Below are 19,356 nucleotides of genomic sequence, written 5' to 3'. Positions count from 1 at the left end.
CCTTGCCCATCTCTTGACTTATATTACACGAAGGATATATGATACGTTACTGTGGCAACGTCACCCACACTTTCCGTTTCGGTAATAATTAGAATCAACCGGTTAAGGTACAGTGTAACTTTTCAACAATAATACTTTGCACCAGAGTTAGTGAATACACAATAAAAGGCACAAATTCACTTCAGATTTAAGGCATCGAAAAGTATCCTCAGCCATGCAACAAAGCACTTTCAGAAGGTTTTGTTTTGCGAAATAGAGAATACTGTCATCTGTAATAAATTCAACTGCAGAGTGTACAGAAACGTAAGTGTTTTGATGATGTTTTACAACAGAGGCATTTTCACGAATGCACATTTACAAGTATGCCTTAAACCCGTGATGTAAAGCTGACACGAGTCACAATAATCTAAACAGGTTAAAAAACAGACAGGAATAGTAAGGTTGTAAAACAATATACCGGAAATATCTTTCGCGCTGATAAAGATATTCATTTGCAACAATGTTTGATCTTAAACATATGCTATGTTAATGCAATTCTTGTTTATCTTTATCAGCCCTCGAAGCCCCCGCCGTTTATTGCCCTCATTATGCTTGGGTTACATCCTGGTAGCGGTGACAGCGTACAACGCGCAAACGCCGGGGGCTACTGTCTCACACGATACCGTTTATAGTGTAGAAGACCAACATGCAGCGATTCCACCTACACCGAGTTTAGTCATAACGTTTCAGCAATTTCATTGGTCCGCACTTGCATGTCAGCCAATCAAACGACTTAAAACAGTAACCATGTAAAGACTTGAGGGGTACATATACACTCTCCCTGCTGGAGCCCGTATCAGACAGCTCTGGGCGTAAGTATTGAGATGTGGTACCCACTTTCTTCCCTCACAAACCAAACCCTCCTTCACCCGAAAGAAAACCTCACAACAACATACCAACCAACCCCTGTTACTCAGTTTGAAACTCCGGAACCCTCACCACTTATTTACCCGTTTTCGGTACTTCCTTTCCTGTACCGATTTTCCTCCTGAAACTAAAACAACCCTGGTAAGAATATCTTACTTCTTACCAGGAACCAGTGTTTATTTTTCATGTCTATCACCTCTTTTCTGCGTTATTCCAGCGTTTTTTGCATACCCCAAACTGTGTGTGTCCCTAACCGAACGCTCGCGCCACCTGTATCCATCACGTTCCAACACTAATGACAATTTATTGATGAATAATATTTCAGCTGAGTGTTTGCAAAATTTTGCGGATATACACGGATATGCTACTGGATATGCTTCGTATGCTGGAATTTCTCTAAAAGGACGTAACAGGTTAAAAAAGCAGATTGCTTGGTGTGCGGAAAATCTACTTTTTTGTATTTAATGTTGTATTTTTACGGCAATGGACGGACTACTTATAACCGGTTTTGCGCTAATTTCTATATATTACATAGACAATTGTAAGAAACCAAATGTAACGGGTTTATTTGAAGATATACTTTACTTATGGTATTCTGAAACATAAATGTCAATAGCTGTAAAAATAACATTGCACGCTTGCATATGCATAATGCAAACTGCAAGAAAGAAAAAAATATGCATTACAAAGCGATTTGCAAGCAGCGTTTCGAAATATTGTTGTTCAAGGTCGTTAATATCTGAAGGTCATTTTACTCAGGTAGGTTAAAAGTGAGAAAACGCCACATCATCAATTCATTACGTGCATGTAGGAAAAAACACACCAATGTTCCAGATGTGCATACGTCTATGTGATACAGTCGTGTATATGTTTACCTGCAATATACATCAGTGTGCGAACGATCCAAGCATAAGCACGTTTTTACTCGAAACCGTATTTCTGAGACCGTAGTTAATGTATTAATCCTCGGCTGAGGAATATATACGTGAAGCGGTCATAAAATCCTTCTTATGTGTTCATTACATCCTTTAGGGGCACAGATAAACTCCTTCTAATGCGTTTATAAAATCCTTTTGTTTCTTCTAGAGCTGTTCGACAGTCTCCTTCTTGATTTCGACCTCTCTCCGTCCAAAGTCGGGTCAACATGTCTGCCTACGACCCCAACGACCCTGATATGCAATATCTTGCGGTTGACCGCAAGAAGCTAATGAAGGAACAGGCTGATTTGAAGTTTGACGCCAAAAAAGCCTGTTGGGCTCCTGATCCCGAGGAAGGTTTCCGCTCCGCCGAATTACAGAGCACCAAGGGAGAAGAAGTCACTGTCACCATCGTTGGTACTAACGAGGTAGGCGAGATGCTCTTTCTGACACATTGTGATATGTCCTCATCAGACAATTTTGGATAAGTCAGTATCGAATATAGTGAAAAGCAAACACGGAAGCTCGTCTGTGTCACGGTACATCTTGTTTGCGAGGGAGCTATGTGAGGGAAATATTTCTAGTTTAAGTAAAGATCACGTGCATTTCATTATGTCTGTCAGTATTTCAATGAAGTGATTTTAAGGTCTCTTCGAATACTCTACATATTGAGTTGTTGGTTTTACAAATTGCAAATGAATTGTCCCCATCAGACAATTTTGGATAAGTCAGTATCGAATATAGTGAAAAGCAAACACGGAAGCTCGTCTGTGTCACGGTAGATTTTTTTTGCGAGGGAGCTATGTGAGGGAAATATTTCGAGTTTAAGTAAAGATCACGTGCATTGCATCATGTCTGTCAGTATTTCAATGAAGTGATTTTAAGGTCTCTTCGAATACTCTACATATTGAGTTGTTAGTTTTACAAATTGCAAATGAATTGTTTTGAAAATCTATTTTGATTTCGTAACGTCCAGGGCTGATTATATTTAGTATGATAAATAAGTGATATTAAAGGTACTCTGAGTCCATCACGCCCAGTTATAATAGTATCCCAGTAGTACAAAGGAAATGATTTTAAAGCAACTTCGATTTCGACGGACACACACGTACACACACACACACACACACACACACACACACACACACACACACACACACACGGCGGTTCTCTTTTCAGCAATACAAATGAATTGATAAGATACATAATCACACCCAGAGCTTAAGGCATTTCAGTATTACAAATGAAGATAGTTTAAAGAGTAGTCATATGTTGTTGTATTCAGAGCCGTCGATTTCACGAGACATTTTCTTACCGTGTTCATGTGCAGCTCATATACCACATACAAGTACCTGTTACATGCATAGAGGTATGGCTTATGCCTGGTATGAGATGTGAAGAGAAGTCATTGTATAGACTTCTACAATAATTCTCAGTAGTGTATATTTGTTTGCTCATAACACATATATGTACCTGTTACATGCATAGAGGTAGGGATTATGCCTGGTATGAGATGTGAAGAGAAGTCATTGTATATACTTGTACAATAATTCCCAGTAGTGTTTATTATTTGTGTATATATACTATGCATACGTAACACATGGGAGCTGAGACTATGTCATCGCAGGTTGATATGCAATTAGTTGTTATAACTGTCGTTTAATTTAGCCGTTTCGGTAAATTCATGTACATAAATATGACGCGAGGTCTATTACTTGCCAGTACGTGCATATACATTCTCATTACCACATACGATCGTGCATAACCACATTTGAGATGCAGAGATATTTGAGATGATGAAACTTGTATTGTGAGTATTGCGAGGAAGGGAATGCTATAAATAAACAGTCTGGGCGACAGGTAAAGTCATATGTTCAAGATATTGAGAGAATGATACGAATATATCACAACAGCTAATGACAAAGTACGTTTATTCCAGATAGAGATTCGTTATTATCGTGGAAAGGGTTTTGTTGCGATTATTTATATAATAACTACAAACTTTATTTGAAATGGTAAAGCAAAATCCATGGCAAGTATACATTAGTATGACGCTGGTTAAGAATACACTTTCGCCATGTTCCATGAATTACAAAAGTGAATCCAAGATTTGTAATCCCCATCGTCACATTTGACTGTTATGTTGTCTGACCAGCACTGACCATGGACTACATAAGCTTTTGATGTCTGGAAATGGGATGGTTGTCCACATGATTGAGATTTGTCAGTGTCTCAGGCAAAATCAAATTCACATCGTATTATAAGCCAAGGCTATCGCTTGTGACTTGGGGGCACGGGTGATCCAGTTGTCTAAGGCGCCGCAATTCGCTGTGCAGAAACCTATGATTGTGGGTTCGAATCCCTGTTCCCCCGATTATGTTTCTAGGTTTGTCAGCATCATACCCGTGCTCGTGGGTTTCACCGAAGTGGTGAACGTCTGAGACCTGCATCATTTCGGGCTTTCCTCCCACATTAAGCTGACACGCTGCGATGCAACTTGAATACTGTTAAAAGCGGCGTTAAACCAAACACACTCACTCACTCACTCACGTTTGTAACATTACTCCTTGTTTGTAGACAAAGACTTTCAAGAAGGATGACATCCAGTCGATGAACCCTCCCAAGTTCGAGAAGATCGAGGACATTGCTAACATGACCTACCTGAACGAGGCCAGCGTTCTGTACAATCTGAGGTCCAGATACACCGCCGGCATGATCTATGTAAGTGTGCCAAGTGCACCTATGTGTTAGTCAGAAAGTAAAGAGTACGTTTTCAGACAGAAACAAAATTGAATCCACAACTTACATTCAAGTAAACGGAGTCAAGAAACGATTTGTTGTAATATTGAACTAAGAAACATGCTGCCCTAATGCTTGACGTTCGTCCTTGTAATGTGCAATATGTAAGTAAGGAATGTGGATGATGAAAAATACAATATGCAAATATTCTGAAAATATAAAGCCTATGCATTTGGTAATTTCGTCATCTTAGGTCCTTTTCATGAAATGTGTTAACTGACTGCTTGTAACAAATTTGATTGTTTGATTTTAGACATACTCTGGCCTCTTCTGTATCGCCATCAACCCCTACCGCCGTCTTCCAATCTACACTGCCGGCGTTGTTAGCAAGTACAGGGGCAAGAGGAGGACCGAGATGCCTCCTCACTTGTTCTCCATCGCTGACAACGCCTACCAGTTCATGGTGCAGGGTGAGTGCTAACCTATGGCAGTATTATGTTTTTTATTGGCTTCCCGTACGGATCAAACTGTGAAGTCATGGTAAGAAAGAAAGTTAGCACCACTATCGGTTATGTTCAACGAACGTGATTACTCAAGTCAACTCATAAGAGTAATTCTGAACTGCATTGTAAACTCCCCGAGCAGTAGCCCTGATATTGTAAATGTTTCATGAGCACTCTGTGTTTCCAATTTAATAATACATTCAAGTATTAGTAGTCGTCTAGGTGTTGGACTAATGCACTGTATTTATTACATCATCACAGTCATAACAACTGCCATATAGCAAGAAATATATTTACTCTATGCTCATAAATTATTAAAATTGTTGAAACTGGGACGGTTTGACACTAAAACTATGCATATTCGTTGTTTCAGATCGTGAGAACCAGTCCATGTTGATCACGTGAGCATAGTGTATTTTGTCGTGTTCTTGACTATCCAAGATATGATGCCAAATGATCCGATAATTAAAAGTTCCTGTTAGTTTAAAACACATACGTTGTTTTGAGTGATTCTCATTAATGATACACTGACAACATTTCATATACAATATTCATCTATTTGCATTAAGTGGCGAGTCCGGAGCCGGAAAGACTGAGAACACCAAGAAAGTCATCGCCTACTTCGCCCATGTCGCCGCTGCGGCGAAAGTAGAGGGAGAGAAGGACGAAAAGAAGGCAAGTCAGATTAATATATATGAATGTCATTCTTGATTTTAAATACCTAAGAAATTAATTCATAGTAGTTCATGGTTTGGGCACATATTGCCATTGAAAGGGAGTATAAATTTCTGAAAATATACAGCCTATGCATTTGGTAGGGTCGTCATCTTTGGTCCTTTTCATAAAATGTGTTTTTGTGTATAACATTTTGAATGTATGAAGTACGAATAACATTACAGTTTATGCTTTGTTTAAAATTTTCCAGGGTTCCCTTGAAGATCAGATCGTGCAGGCTAACCCTGTTCTTGAGGCCTACGGTAATGCAAAGACATCCCGTAACAACAACTCCTCAAGATTCGTAAGTTTTCAACACACCATTCATGAACGCCTCATCTAAATTATGACTGACAGATCAAAACAAATAAGAGTAAAATTATTCAATAACGATTAGCCATTAGCCAAGTTTCGGGTTGTCGTTGTAGTGAGCGTAATGCGCATTTAATGATGACCTAATGTTGCCCAAGCACAACTATACGTTTATGAACAAAAGATAAATGTAAAGTTTAGTTTAACGCCACTTTGAAATCAGTTAGAGATCAGTACACAATTATATTTAGAATGTACTCGTGCATGATAACATATGATTGTCTTAACAACACTCCCCACTTAAAAACTGCAATCTTCACTTCAACAGGGTAAATTCGTGCGTATCCATTTCGCTACATCTGGCAAAATTGCCGGTGCCGATATTGAGACATGTAAGTAAATAACATTATTTTGCATTTTTCTCAACTTCTTAAACTATCAACTGTTTAAAAAATGTTGTAAACACAAAAGCAAAAACTTCGATACCAGTCATCTTCAACACATCGTACAACTGACAATAAACTACCGCTATCCCATTTCGTGAGGTTTAATATAAGTAAAGACAACCCTTTGTAAACGAACTTTAGTCAGTATTTTAAGTTGATTATTATCATTTTATCAAAAAGGTTATCTTTTAGATTTTCCTCAATATTTCTTTTTCGTGAACACATTATATTAATATGTAAGTATTTAACTACCACTGTTTGTAATGTCTATATATGAATACAAGAATATAGGTGTTATTGCCTATCATTCATTAATGTAAACAACATAACACGGTACGGTACAAATCATAATAACTTATTTTGCTGAATGCAATTTTGACCAAAAACAAAATAATGCTTTTTACTTTCCTCATCTTCATCTAGACCTGCTCGAGAAGTCCCGAGTGACATTCCAACAATCAGTGGAGAGGAACTACCATATCTTCTACCAGATGTTGTCAGCAGCTGTACCAGGTATCATAGGTAAGAACAGTTATGGATGTAAAATCTTTGTCGTTCAATCCTCTACAGGTTGGACAATTGGCCCAGCAGTCTAAGGCACAACATCTCTCTTTGAAGTGTTGCGTCCTGCAGCCATGGTCGTGGATACCAATCCTAAATTCGCTCCATTACAATACAAAGTCTGTCAACATCTTTCGTGTGGTCGTCACTTTCAAGAAAGTGGTTTCATATACGCCCTGCGTTAGGATCTTCCTCTTTTCCCCTGCTACTTCGTTTTTGTCAAGCCCAGGTGAAGTTCAAAATATCTTTATGGGCATATTTCTAAATAAATACACCGATTATTTATTGTTGTCTTTCAGAGAAGACTCTGACAAGCTCCGATGCGGGTCTCTATACATTCATCAACCAGGGCGCCTTGACTGTCCAGGGTATTGACGATGTTGAGGAAATGAAAATGACAGATGTGAGGACAGTTATTAGTGACTTCAAAGAAATCATAATATACAGTAGATCTATTGTGACTAAATGTTATGCATGTCCCGAAGTTATCGTATTTATTCCAACTTGATCTTTGTAAATTATATTCTGTAGGAAGCCTTTGATGTTCTGGGATTCACTGCTGAGGAGAAATCCAGCGCCTACAAACTCACTGGCTCTATTCTCCACATGGGTGAAATGAAGTTCAAGCAGAAGGGTGAGCAGGCTGAGCCTGATGGAACCGCTGAGGCTGAGAAAGTCTCCTTCTTGTTGGGCGTCAACTGTGGCGACTTCGTTAAGGCTTTGTGTAAACCAAAGATCAAGGTTGCCATGGATTACGTCACCCAAGGACGTACCAAAGCTCAAGTTGTCTATTCTGTTGGTGCTTTGGCCAAGTCTCTGTATGATCGTGTGTTCAACTGGCTGGTCAAGAGAGTCAACCATTCACTTGACACCAAGAAGCCAAGACAGTTCTTCATTGGTGTGTTGGATATTGCTGGGTTTGAGATCTTTGAGGTAAGGTAGCATTATACGCCAAATATATTTCTATTTTATTGAAAAATATATATACCTGAAAAAAAAATCATTTAAGTTCTAATGTTAAACGTATTTTTCTTTAAAACAGTTCAACAGCTTCGAGCAGCTTTGCATCAACTACACCAACGAACGCCTACAGCAGTTCTTCAACCACCACATGTTTGTGCTGGAACAGGAGGAATATAAGAAGGAAGGCATCCAGTGGACGTTCATTGACTTTGGTATGGACTTGCAGGCTTGCATTGAGCTAATTGAGAAGGTGAGAGTATACTGTCGCATCTAACAATTTTCAGTTTAGGTCATTTACCCATGATATTCTCGAAACATAGATGTCCTGCTTCATTCCAATCTTTGATTGTATTTCTCTAGCCCCTTGGTATCTTGTCCATCCTGGAAGAGGAGTGCATGTTCCCTAAGGCCTCTGACAAGACCTTCAAGGACAAACTGACTGAGAACCACATGGGCAAATCACCCAACTTCCTCAAGCCCAACAAGTCTATGAAGGGAGGTCAACACGGTGACTTCGCCCTGAAGCACTATGCCGGAACTGTTCCCTACAACATCGGAGGCTGGCTGGAGAAGAACAAGGATCCTATCAATGAGACCATTGTGGAGCTCCTGAAGCAGTCCAAAGAGCCACTTGTACAGTCTCTCTTTACTCCAGCAGAAGGAGGTTCGCAATAACAGATGAATAATTTCTCAAAAATATGAAATAAAAATTGATCTAATTTAAATAAAGAGAAAGTTTTTACAGGGTCTAATGCACTCATCATAATGATTATCTAGTCATGTGTTCAAATCCCAGATTTCCTCCGATTATGATTATTGACTATCAACACCATTCCCGAGTTTGCGTTGACCCAACTAACTCATTTAATTGTGCAGATGCTGCTGCCGCTGGAGGCGCAAAGAAAAAGAAGAAGAGCTCCGCTTTTCAGACTATTTCTGCCACCCACAGGGTTAGCATAATAACTTATTTGGTAACATGTCTAACCGAAGCGTCCAAACTACCAAACACATGATACAAATCCACCAATTACATTCCGGAAAATTAAATCAAACCTGTTTGATATTTACAATGTTTTATTAATGTAATGTAATTGAGTTAAAATGAAGGTTTGTGCATTTAACTATATACGAAAAAGTTCAGGCATTACATTTTGGCTGTTCTGAAAAGTCTAAGGTATTAATTTGCAATATTTCTGATATTTTCCCTCTAAGCCTTACGCTTGTTGTTGTCCAGTGGACAGTCTTTTCGAGGTAGAATATGTATGAAACAAGACAATTGTCCCCCTATCTACCATTCTTTTGCAGGAATCTTTGAACAAGCTGATGAAGAACCTGTACACCACTCACCCCCACTTTGTGCGTTGTATCATCCCCAACGAAACTAAAACACCAGGTGTGTATAGCACATTTCTCATCATGGTTAAATTATCACTTATGATTCTGAGGTCAACTGTGTGTCATGTAATTCATGTAAGATTGATGCTGCTTCTTGTGTCATTATACTACTGAAGTTACCCTGAATTTCTGTTTCCAGGTTTGATTGATGCTGCTCTCGTGCTCCACCAGCTGCAGTGTAACGGTGTACTTGAGGGTATCCGTATCTGCAGAAAGGGCTTCCCCAGCAGAGTCGTGTACTCTGAATTCAAACAGAGGTGAAGATTTGTACACTCGCCTGAGTTAAATATATCATATATTATTTGGATAATCATTTCTGTCGTTACTCTTCTAATCAAATAGTATATATAAACTTTGACTTGTTTTTGAACAGATACTCCATCCTGGCCCCAAATGCTATCCCACAGGGCTTCGTTGAAGGCAAGGTTGTCTCTGGAAAGATTCTTGAGGCTCTGCAAATGAGCCAAGATGAGTACCGTCTGGGCAACAGCAAAGTCTTTTTCAAGGCTGGAGTCCTAGGTTATCTTGAGGAGCTTCGTGACGAGCGTCTGTCCACCATTGTGTCATTGTTCCAGGCTCACATTCGTGGTTATTTATTGAGAAAGTACAAGAAGAGCCTACATGACAAGAGGTATGGTGATCCTATGCACATCATTTCATTCCACGATAACAATGTGTTTATGGCGATGAGTATAAGGGATCTCTTGTACTTGAAATACTTACTTTTATTGTTAGAAAATATTTTAGACATATTAACATTCGTCTTTGTAGAACCTCTTTGGAAATGATCCAAAAGAATATCCGTAAGTGGCTGGCCATGAGGAACTGGCTCTGGTGGAGATTCTACACCAAGGTCAAGCCCCTCCTTAGCATTGCTGCCGCCGAAGATGAAATGAAGAAGAAGGAAGAAGAACTGGCGAAGACGAAAGAAGAGCTTGATAAAGTTAGCCAGAGGTCAAAGCAACTCGAGGAGGCAAACGTTACTTTGATGGAGGCAAAGAATAACATGTTCCTACAAGTCCAAACCCAACAGGACACCATCGATGATATAGAGGAAAGGGTCGAGCAGCTGCTAAAGGACAAAACTGACTTTGCATCACAACTGAAGGAATTGGAGGATCGTCTCCTTGATGAAGAAGATGCGAATGCTGATGCTGTAGAGAATAGGAAGAAGATGGACAATGAAAACAAAGAACTGAAGAAGGATTTGGAGGATTTGGAAGGTGTTCTCGCTAAGGTATAACGATTTTGTGTAACCCTTAAATAAATTAGCTTGTAAAGTCCTACCTCAACTCTGCCAGCTAAACTGCAAAATTCAAGCCACACTGTCGTTGAATTATCTGAAATATGTTAAATATTGCTTTCAGTCTGAACAAGACATAAAGACCAAGGAAAACCAGAACCGAACACTCCAAGATGAGATGGCAAAGTTAGATGAAACAATTGCCAAGCTTCAAAAGAGAGGAAAGGACGGTGATGACGATCTTCAAAGGACATCCGCTGCACTCCAAGCAGAAGAAGACAAGGTCAACCATCTAAACAAACTTAAACAAAAACTGGAAGGCTCCCTCGATGAAATGGAGGACAGTCTTCAGCGTGAGAAGAAGATGAGAGGTGATGTTGAGAAGGCAAAGAGGAAGATGGAACAGGATCTTAAGATGACACAGGAAACAGTCGAAGAACTCGAGCGTGCTAAGCGAGAACTTGAGGATGCTCTTAAGAAGTAAAGTCATATATATATTATGTAAAAACACAGTTAGATAAAGTGAATGGTTGTAGCATGTCATTAGATGTCCATTTAAGACCATGATTCCATGAAATTATTGATGAATCTCAACTGTGTGTAACCTACAAACACAATTTTAACCAATAGAACATTCTTGTGTTTACAGTTTTAATATATTTTACAACTATTTACTTTTAGGAGAGAAAAGGATGCTGGTGGTCTCGGCACACAGCTGGAGGATGAACAAAACCGTGTTGCCCAGCTCCAGAGGAAAATCAAAGAGCTCCAGGTAACAACCTCATTACACTCTTCTATAAGGGTAACCTTACAATATAATTACTGAAGAGTTTGAAAAAGACTCAGCATGAATGAACTAATAACACATCACTTATGTGTTACAAAGGCTCGCATTGAGGAACTGGAAGAAGAACTTGAAGCTGAGAGGCAATCTAGAAGCAAGGTTGAGAAGCAAAGAAGCGAGCTGGCTCGTGAGCTGGATGAGCTGCAAGACAGATTAGAGGAGGCCGGTGGTGCCACAGCTGCTCAGGTTGGTCAAGAGTATGGCCCAGATAAATTGACAGATAGATATGATAAGAACTAAGTGATTCGTGAATGCATAACATTCTGCATTTTATGTTTGTCAAATGTTACAAAAAGAAAGTTGGTATTTACATTTGTTGCATTATACAACATTCTTGTTCTGAAATAGTATATGTTTCCCGTGATACGAACACTCAATTCACGAAAAGGCATTTGATGTCATTATAGGTTGACATGAATAGAAAGAGAGAACAAGAGGTTCAGAAACTCAGACGAGAGCTTGAAGAAGCCACACTCCAAGGAGAATCTCAGGTCTCTTCACTCCGAAAGAAGCAACAGGAGGCCGTCAATGAACTCAGCGATCAAGTTGACCAGCTTCAGAAGGTCAAAAACAAGTAAGGGTCACTGTCTTATTATAAGACACTGTAACGCAGACCTTGATGCCATGCGAGAACAGTTTCACACCTTTTAATTATTGGTTTACAAATGCGACGATCCAACGTTTGGAAATTTCACACAAACGTGAATAACACACTCATGACACAACAGACGCTCATTTATTTAGGTAATGAAATAAAACAAATGTAACAGGCATTTGGACTTTTTAATGCATATTTAACAGGTAGTTTGACTTTTTTCTACAAAACAACTTATTTGGATTTACAGACACATTGATGAATAATGGTTTTGATGGCAGATGTCTAGATTTTGGGGGAGGGGCGAGGGGGCAATGTTGAACAAGAATAATTCAAGTGTCTGTTGATATTCATATGTTGTCAATAAAGATTGTATTCAGTGCACTACTAAGTGAATACTTTTAAGTGTGGGACGGCACACACAATACACATGTTTATTTTGTTTTGTTTGTTGTTCAACGCAGCACTCGGCAATATTCCAGCTATATGACGGCGATCTGTAACTAATCGGCCTACCCAGGCCACTCGATCCATTTAGTCGCCTCTTACGATTTGTACAGCTTGGTGGGACTTTAAATCCCACTTCCGTCTTTTCACCCACAGATCCGTGCAGATCCGCGGTAGAATAGGTCTTCAGCAACCCATGCTTGCCGTAAAAGGCGACTATGTTTGTCGTAGGAGGCGACTAGCGGGATCGGGTGGTCAAGCTCGCTGACTAGGTTGATGCGTGCATCGTATGGTTCGATGGATTTGATGGATCGATGGTCATGATGTCAATCACAGGATTGTCTGGTCCAGATTAGATTACTTACAGTCATATACAGTAAAATGCGTTTCTAACGAACTGACGGATATTGCGAACTTAATTTTTGGTTCCTAACATTTGCTGTATAGATGTTGCATATATGCTTATAACGAACTACGGTTATAACGAACAAAAATTAGTGGTCTATTTGAGTTCGTTATAACCGTAGTTTACTGTAGCTGGAATATTCCTGAGTGCGGCGTTAAACAACAAACATTACATGTCACATCATCTTTCCACCCACATCAAGCTGACACTACGTGCTATAACATTATCTGTACATTAACAAATATAAAATTATCTCTTCATTCTAGAATTGAAAAGGAAAAACAACAGATGAGGGGTGAAATCGAAGATCTTCAAGCCCAGGTTGAGTACGTCAAGAAGAACGCTGTAAGTACATCTGCCATACACTGCACTCTGTCTGAAACTGTAGCTCAGTAATATCACATTATGGATACTCTTTATTACAGTTGTATACGTTTAGTCATTTTGACACTGTGTCAAAATCAAAACTCAGAACCAGAATCTAAGAACAAGAATATATAATCGGTTTCTATAATCATATTTCTGTCATGGCAGATGCTTAACACTGTTGAAAAAGATGGTTAACACTGTTGACAAAAAAAATAGGCTAATGTAAAACATACAGATTAGAGATGAGCTAAACGCCATGTATTAACGTTGTCTTTCATAAAAGTGATGGCAGTTATGCATTGTGATCTAAGGGTCCATCAGCAAAGCAGACCAAGCAGATGGAGAGCCAGTTGGCCGAGCTCAATGCCAAGATCGACGAAGGCGCTCGCGAAATCAGCGACCTTCAGTCTCAAAAGAGTCGTCTCAGCTCTGAGAACTCCGATGTGACCCGCCAGCTGGAAGAAGCGGAGCATAATGTCAGCCAGCTGACCAAGGATAAGGCTGGACTCAACAACCAGTTGGAAGATGCTAAGAGAACTATTGAAGATGAATCCAGGGTGAGTATTGATTCCATTCACTAGTACATCTTGAATCGTACATATGAAATTACACTGGTCATACCTCTGCCCTGGTACTAAAATAGTAGGTTAGTCGAAAATCATATAGAATAATGTAAAAAACACACAAGTATTTGATAATTTGCGGAATTTATTTGATAAGATCGGAGTTATAGATAACTGTTTCTTCGAGGTTACCATATTGGAAATCGGGGCCGTTTTGGCCTTCACGTTGATAGCAATAATTACCTTTACAGAGATTATGTATGAAAGGATGCGTTTATCAACTTCGAGAACAAAAGCGACGTGTCCAGGTATTTGAGAGAATAACTTTGTTATCTAGGCCCGCCAGAAGCTGCAGTCTGAGGTGCGTAACCTTAACGCAGACCTTGATGCCATGCGGGAACAGTTTGACGAGGAACAGGAGAGATCTGCAACTGCCCAACGTCAAGCCTCTAAGGCCGTTGCTGAGGCTCAGCAATGGAAGTCCAAATTTGAGACGGAAGGCACAGCCAGAGCTGATGAACTTGAGGAGGCTAAGTTAGTATCTAATGGAAACATCTTATCTTTTGTATTGATGGTTTAATAGTTCCCAGATCCGCACCGATTTTGATACCTGGCATGTTAACATCCATGTGCTTGTAAAGGACTCTTAGCAAAACTGACCAAAATAAACGGCCCAAAACACACACTGCCTCACTAGGCTAATGCCGGAGGATGTTCATATGTGTTACTGTAACTCTTACTGTAGATACAGGCTGGACATTTCGTTTTCCCCATGTAGCATAAATTCTTCAAGATGATCCTAGGGTAGCTTAATACATATTGTAACGCTATCAACGCTTTGTGAAGATGGACCCAGACCTCAAGAAGCGATCACTGGTGCCTTTTTGTAAAGTTGCTTTTCATTTGATTTTTAGACGTCGTCTCCAGTCTAGGCTCAATGAAGCAGAGCAGAACATGGAAGCTGCCCAGGGCAAGGTGAACGCTCTTGAGAAGGCCAAGAACAGACTGCAGGGAGAGCTCGAGGATGTCATGGTGGACTGTGAGAGGGTAGGGGAGAATCTGTATAGGACTAATTCAACGAATCGTAAAGGTTTGCCTCGTGGGCAGTAAACATCTTTCTCACTTTTAGGAAAAATAAGTATTCTCTGCATCAAAACCAGATTACTCAGTTGTATTTCAACACCAACGATATTGCAATATTAACCCAAAACATATTAATCAGTAGAAGCTAACAGTGATACATACATGTGTATCAATGAGACGTTGTACTATTCAATCCCGGTGTTGATAGGCTAACTCTGCTGCCAACAATATGGAAAAGAAACAGCGTAACTTCGACAGGACTATTACTGAATGGGAGGCCAAGGTTACAGGTCTCACTGCCGATTTGGAGCTTTCCCAGAAAGAGGCTCGTGGCTATTCAGCTGATGTCTTCCGTTACCGAGCTCAGGTGGATGATGCTGAATCTAGCGTTGAATCTCTCAGGAGAGAGAACAAGAACCTCTCTGGTAAATATATCTGTGGATAGTAACGTGCAGCGTACTCTGTAAAATCAAATAACTCAAAACAGACTGACAAATCGGAACGACATATTGGTTCCTCTTCCAGATGATATATGTGAAGTGAGACTTGAGAATGTACAACAGTGATTTAATATAATCGTCTTTTGTTTGCAGAAGAGATGCGTGAACTCTCGGATCAGATTTCTGACGGTGGCCGTAGCCTGCATGACAGCGACAAGGCCCGTAAACGTATTCAGATGGAGAAGGATGAACTCCAGAACGCTCTTGAAGAGGCCATGTCCACTCTGGAACAGGAGGAGGCTAAGGTCGGACGTGTCAACATTGAGCTGGCTCAGGTCCGCGCTGACGTCGATAGGCGTTTGGCTGAGAAGGAGGATGACTTTGAGAACACTCGGTGAGTAATAACAAAGGTTTTTTTAACCGTGAGTGGCAGCGAAATAATGGTAACTTATTCTATTTTGAAAGTCTTATGCACATTTCATCATAATAGTTGGACGAGCGATAAGTAAATCTGTGAAACTAAGTGGAGTTATAATTGTTTGCAGCCGCAACCACCAGAAGGCCCTTGAGTCGCTCCAGGCCAGCATTGATGCTGAGGCAAAGGGCAAGGCTGAGGCCATGAGGATCAGGAAGAAGCTGGAAGCAGACATCAACGAGCTTGAGGTTGCCGTTGATAATGCAAACCGCAACCGCGCGGATGCTGAGAAGAACGCCAAGAAATGGCAGAGTCTCATCACCGTAAGTTAATCACCTGTGCAATAAAATATGTCACATGCAGGACGATTCATGTTTTGCCATTAAGGCTGAGTTTAAAAAACCCACACCATTTGTATATTTTACAGGAAATGGAACAGAAGGTTGAGGAGGAGCGTAGAGGCCGCGAAGAAGCCCGTGATTCTCTTCTTGCAATGGAACGTCGCTGCAACAACTTCAAAGTTGAGTCTGAGGAGCTTCAAGCCAGTCTTGAAAACGCTGATAGAGGCCGCAAGAATGCAGAAGCTGAGCTCACAGAGGCTCTTGACAGAGTTAATGAGCTCACTGCTACGAGTTCATCACTCCAGGGCCAGAAGAGGAAGCTGGACAGTGACATTTCTGCCATGCAGGTACGCTGGAGAAACAACGTAAAATAATTCTGTAAAAATTAAGGGCGCCATATTTCAAAGATTTCGTCTGTATGAGTTTGCTACTCGAGTTTTTTTGCCCTTGTCTTTACGGTTTGATTAAATATTAAGTATCATAATACCCCTTACACCCTTTCCTGTCTGTATGAAGGTCTTCCAACGGTAGCACGGGATAAAGTTGTTATTGTACTAAATAACAAACATTATAGAAACAGGTTTCCGACTCTTCATATTGTCACAGCTGATGCGAATAACTTGTAATTCACACAACAATAACACCAACGCTTTTTTGAACAGGCCGACCTTGAGGAGATGAGTGGCCAAGTGAGGTCATCAGAGGAGAATGTGAGACGCGCTCAGGCTGATGTACAGCGCATGACTGACGAACTGCGTGCCGAGCAGGAACACAGCAAGCAGATGGACAAAGTGAAGAGAGGATTTGAGTCCCAAGTCAAGGAACTTCAGATCAGAGCGGAAGAGGCAGAGGCAGCTGGACTCAAGGGAGGCAAGAGGGCCGTTGCTAAACTTGAACAGAGAGTAAGTATACGAATTAAGATACATTACTGCAACAGAAATGTACAAAACATATCATCGCGTGAAATATGAAAATTTGACGCAACAAACGTCAAATACCATTAGACATAAAACACTTCAAAACAAGTCTTGAAACAATTTGCTATCTAATTGTGCTCTCTGAACAAATGAAACCGCTTGTCCAGAACTACATGTGTCAGACACTAAAAGTCCCCTAAACTATTTGTTGCCATGTTCGTAGTTCCACTATGTTTGACACAGTAATAACCTTGTAAATAAAAGCGACAAGACCCTTTCCATATTCATAAGATATCTTTCTCTAACGCGTCCTGTGCTGATTATTTCAGGTCCGTGAACTCGAAGGAGAATTGGATTCCGAGCAGCGCCGTCATTCTGAAACTCAGAAGACATCACGTACTGTTGAGCGTCGTCTGAAGGAGGTGTCCCTCCAGGCCGAGGAGGAGCAGAAGGGTCAAGAGAGACTCCAGAGCACCATCGACGCTCTCAACGCCAAAGTCAGAACATACAGAACCCAGATTGACGAGGCTGTAAGTGCCTTACTAAATTTTAAAAACCTGAAAACTTGCTTCTCTTTTCCTTGTAAAGAATACTTGAAGAACTACAAGAACAACGTGTTCTTGGTCCCCTGTTGCAATTTGGCTTGACTATTTTAGAGTGGTTTAGACCATACTCACACAAAATACCTTACCATTAGAGGACATATCATACTGTTATTTTCTCATATATACAATATATGTCAGTTATAGGTTTCCCTTTGTGATTTGAAGTGATGAAGTCCATACACATAGTTCTAATCATTTTGCCTTTATTTACAGGAGGAGCTTGCTGCCATGAACCTGGCCAAGTACCGTAAGGTCGTCACCGAGTTCGAGGACGCCGAGGAAAGAGCTGAATCTGCTGAGAACGCTCTATCCAAACTCAGAGTAAAGAACCGCAGTTCAGTCTCCATGGCTCGTTAAGACCACACCGGGCTTGTCATCCTTACCTCGGCATTAACTGTTATGGGTTACTTTTGGTGGGGACTTCCTAACAAGGAGCCTGCAACTATGTGTATCTCAATTTACTGTATATCGGAAATACAAGAACAGTATGGACTTCGATGAAACGGTTAATCTGTTATGACTCGGAGAACACACTGTTTAGTCAGCTCGATCAAGACTTTAATGTTCAGATTCAATGACATGCTATTCTGTGTTGTGTCTGGATGCCTGAAATCTTGAAGCATAGTTCTGTACTTGAAATAAAATGTATGCAATGATTTTTTTCTCTGTCATTTTAAGCTTAATTAAAAACTCATAACATAGTTAAGGTCATAAAGCAGTTGTTAGATGAGCGCATATTAAGAAGTCACCTTTGCACATATTTATGTGACGGCAGCACCGAAGATTCATCCCGACTGTAACCTTTGGGGATAGTTAAGTATCCAACTTCAAAAATCATATTTTTTTACAAACGGACGTTTAGCTGGCGAAATGTGTTTCCAAAACTGCTGAGGATAAATGCATTCGAACTGTTAACGTTAGTATATTGTTTATTGCTTTGTGGTACGTTCGCAAAAGAAGTGAAACGTTAAACTTGTTCAACTTTTTCAGCAGAAATTAAATAAATGAGGATGGTTTTGTAACATTGTACTGCTAATTGGTTTATTCAAGCAAGATGTTTGTGAGCGGTGGGCTAGCTTAATGTTGTAAGACTTCGCAAGTCGAGCTTAGTCTTAGGATCGATCATGCGATCAATATGTGAAATCAATTCTGGGTATCATCCACCCTGATTCATCGATACCACTGGAGTTTTGCTAAGGCGTGGTTTAATCATGAACACTCACGTGTTCATAATGTTTACGGTACCAGCAGATTTAAGTAAATTTAATCAATGTCATCACATATAAAAATACCAAATAGTCAGAGGCGGCGAGTAGACCAAGTAGTGTGTTCGCTCGTCAAGGAGAACATGAAGAAAGGTTCGTTATCCCATAGTGAGTGAGTAAACAGTAGTTAATTTATAGAGAAAAAACAAAACAAAATGTCGCTGGTAGCAGTTTTTACACCTTACACCCAGGAAGACATGTTTGGTGCTGACCACATTGGGCTCGTTAACAGAGCTAATCATGGATTTCAACCCGTGATTAGTGGATCATAAGAGGTAACTCAGCACCCAAAAAAAAGCTGCAGACGACTTGGCCTCAAGTTATCCACATCCACATAAAATCTTGGCACGTAATCAATAGTATAGAT

The 19,356-nt window shown here is 40.2% G+C and overlaps 1 protein-coding gene across 1 annotated transcript; it reads left to right on the top strand.

Moving 5' to 3' along the window:
• Positions 1 to 1,992: 1,992 nt before the first annotated feature.
• LOC124131876 (myosin heavy chain, striated muscle-like) lies at positions 1,993 to 18,380 on the top strand. Its single transcript, XM_046495385.2, has 32 exons — positions 1,993 to 2,251; positions 4,401 to 4,544; positions 4,876 to 5,032; positions 5,439 to 5,466; positions 5,635 to 5,740; positions 5,991 to 6,083; positions 6,420 to 6,483; positions 6,961 to 7,059; positions 7,398 to 7,501; positions 7,630 to 8,031; positions 8,141 to 8,311; positions 8,422 to 8,725; positions 8,938 to 9,011; positions 9,367 to 9,454; positions 9,596 to 9,713; positions 9,830 to 10,087; positions 10,228 to 10,693; positions 10,824 to 11,179; positions 11,381 to 11,471; positions 11,586 to 11,729; positions 11,951 to 12,117; positions 13,258 to 13,336; positions 13,672 to 13,917; positions 14,261 to 14,457; positions 14,838 to 14,970; positions 15,215 to 15,431; positions 15,600 to 15,840; positions 15,992 to 16,184; positions 16,289 to 16,549; positions 16,865 to 17,104; positions 17,449 to 17,649; positions 17,938 to 18,380. Exons 1-32 carry the CDS (start codon positions 2,051 to 2,053, stop codon positions 18,079 to 18,081), a joined length of 5,787 nt encoding a protein of 1,928 aa, XP_046351341.1. The 5' UTR covers positions 1,993 to 2,050; the 3' UTR covers positions 18,082 to 18,380.
• The last annotated feature ends 976 nt before the right edge of the window (positions 18,381 to 19,356 follow it).

The sequence above is a fragment of the Haliotis rufescens genome, unplaced genomic scaffold (genome assembly GCF_023055435.1).
Source record: "Haliotis rufescens isolate VD_foot unplaced genomic scaffold, xgHalRufe1.0.p SCAF_20, whole genome shotgun sequence".
Lineage (NCBI taxonomy): Eukaryota > Metazoa > Mollusca > Gastropoda > Lepetellida > Haliotidae > Haliotis > Haliotis rufescens.
Note: the sequence above shows the minus strand (reverse complement) of the source record. Positions and strands in the feature narration are given on the sequence as shown.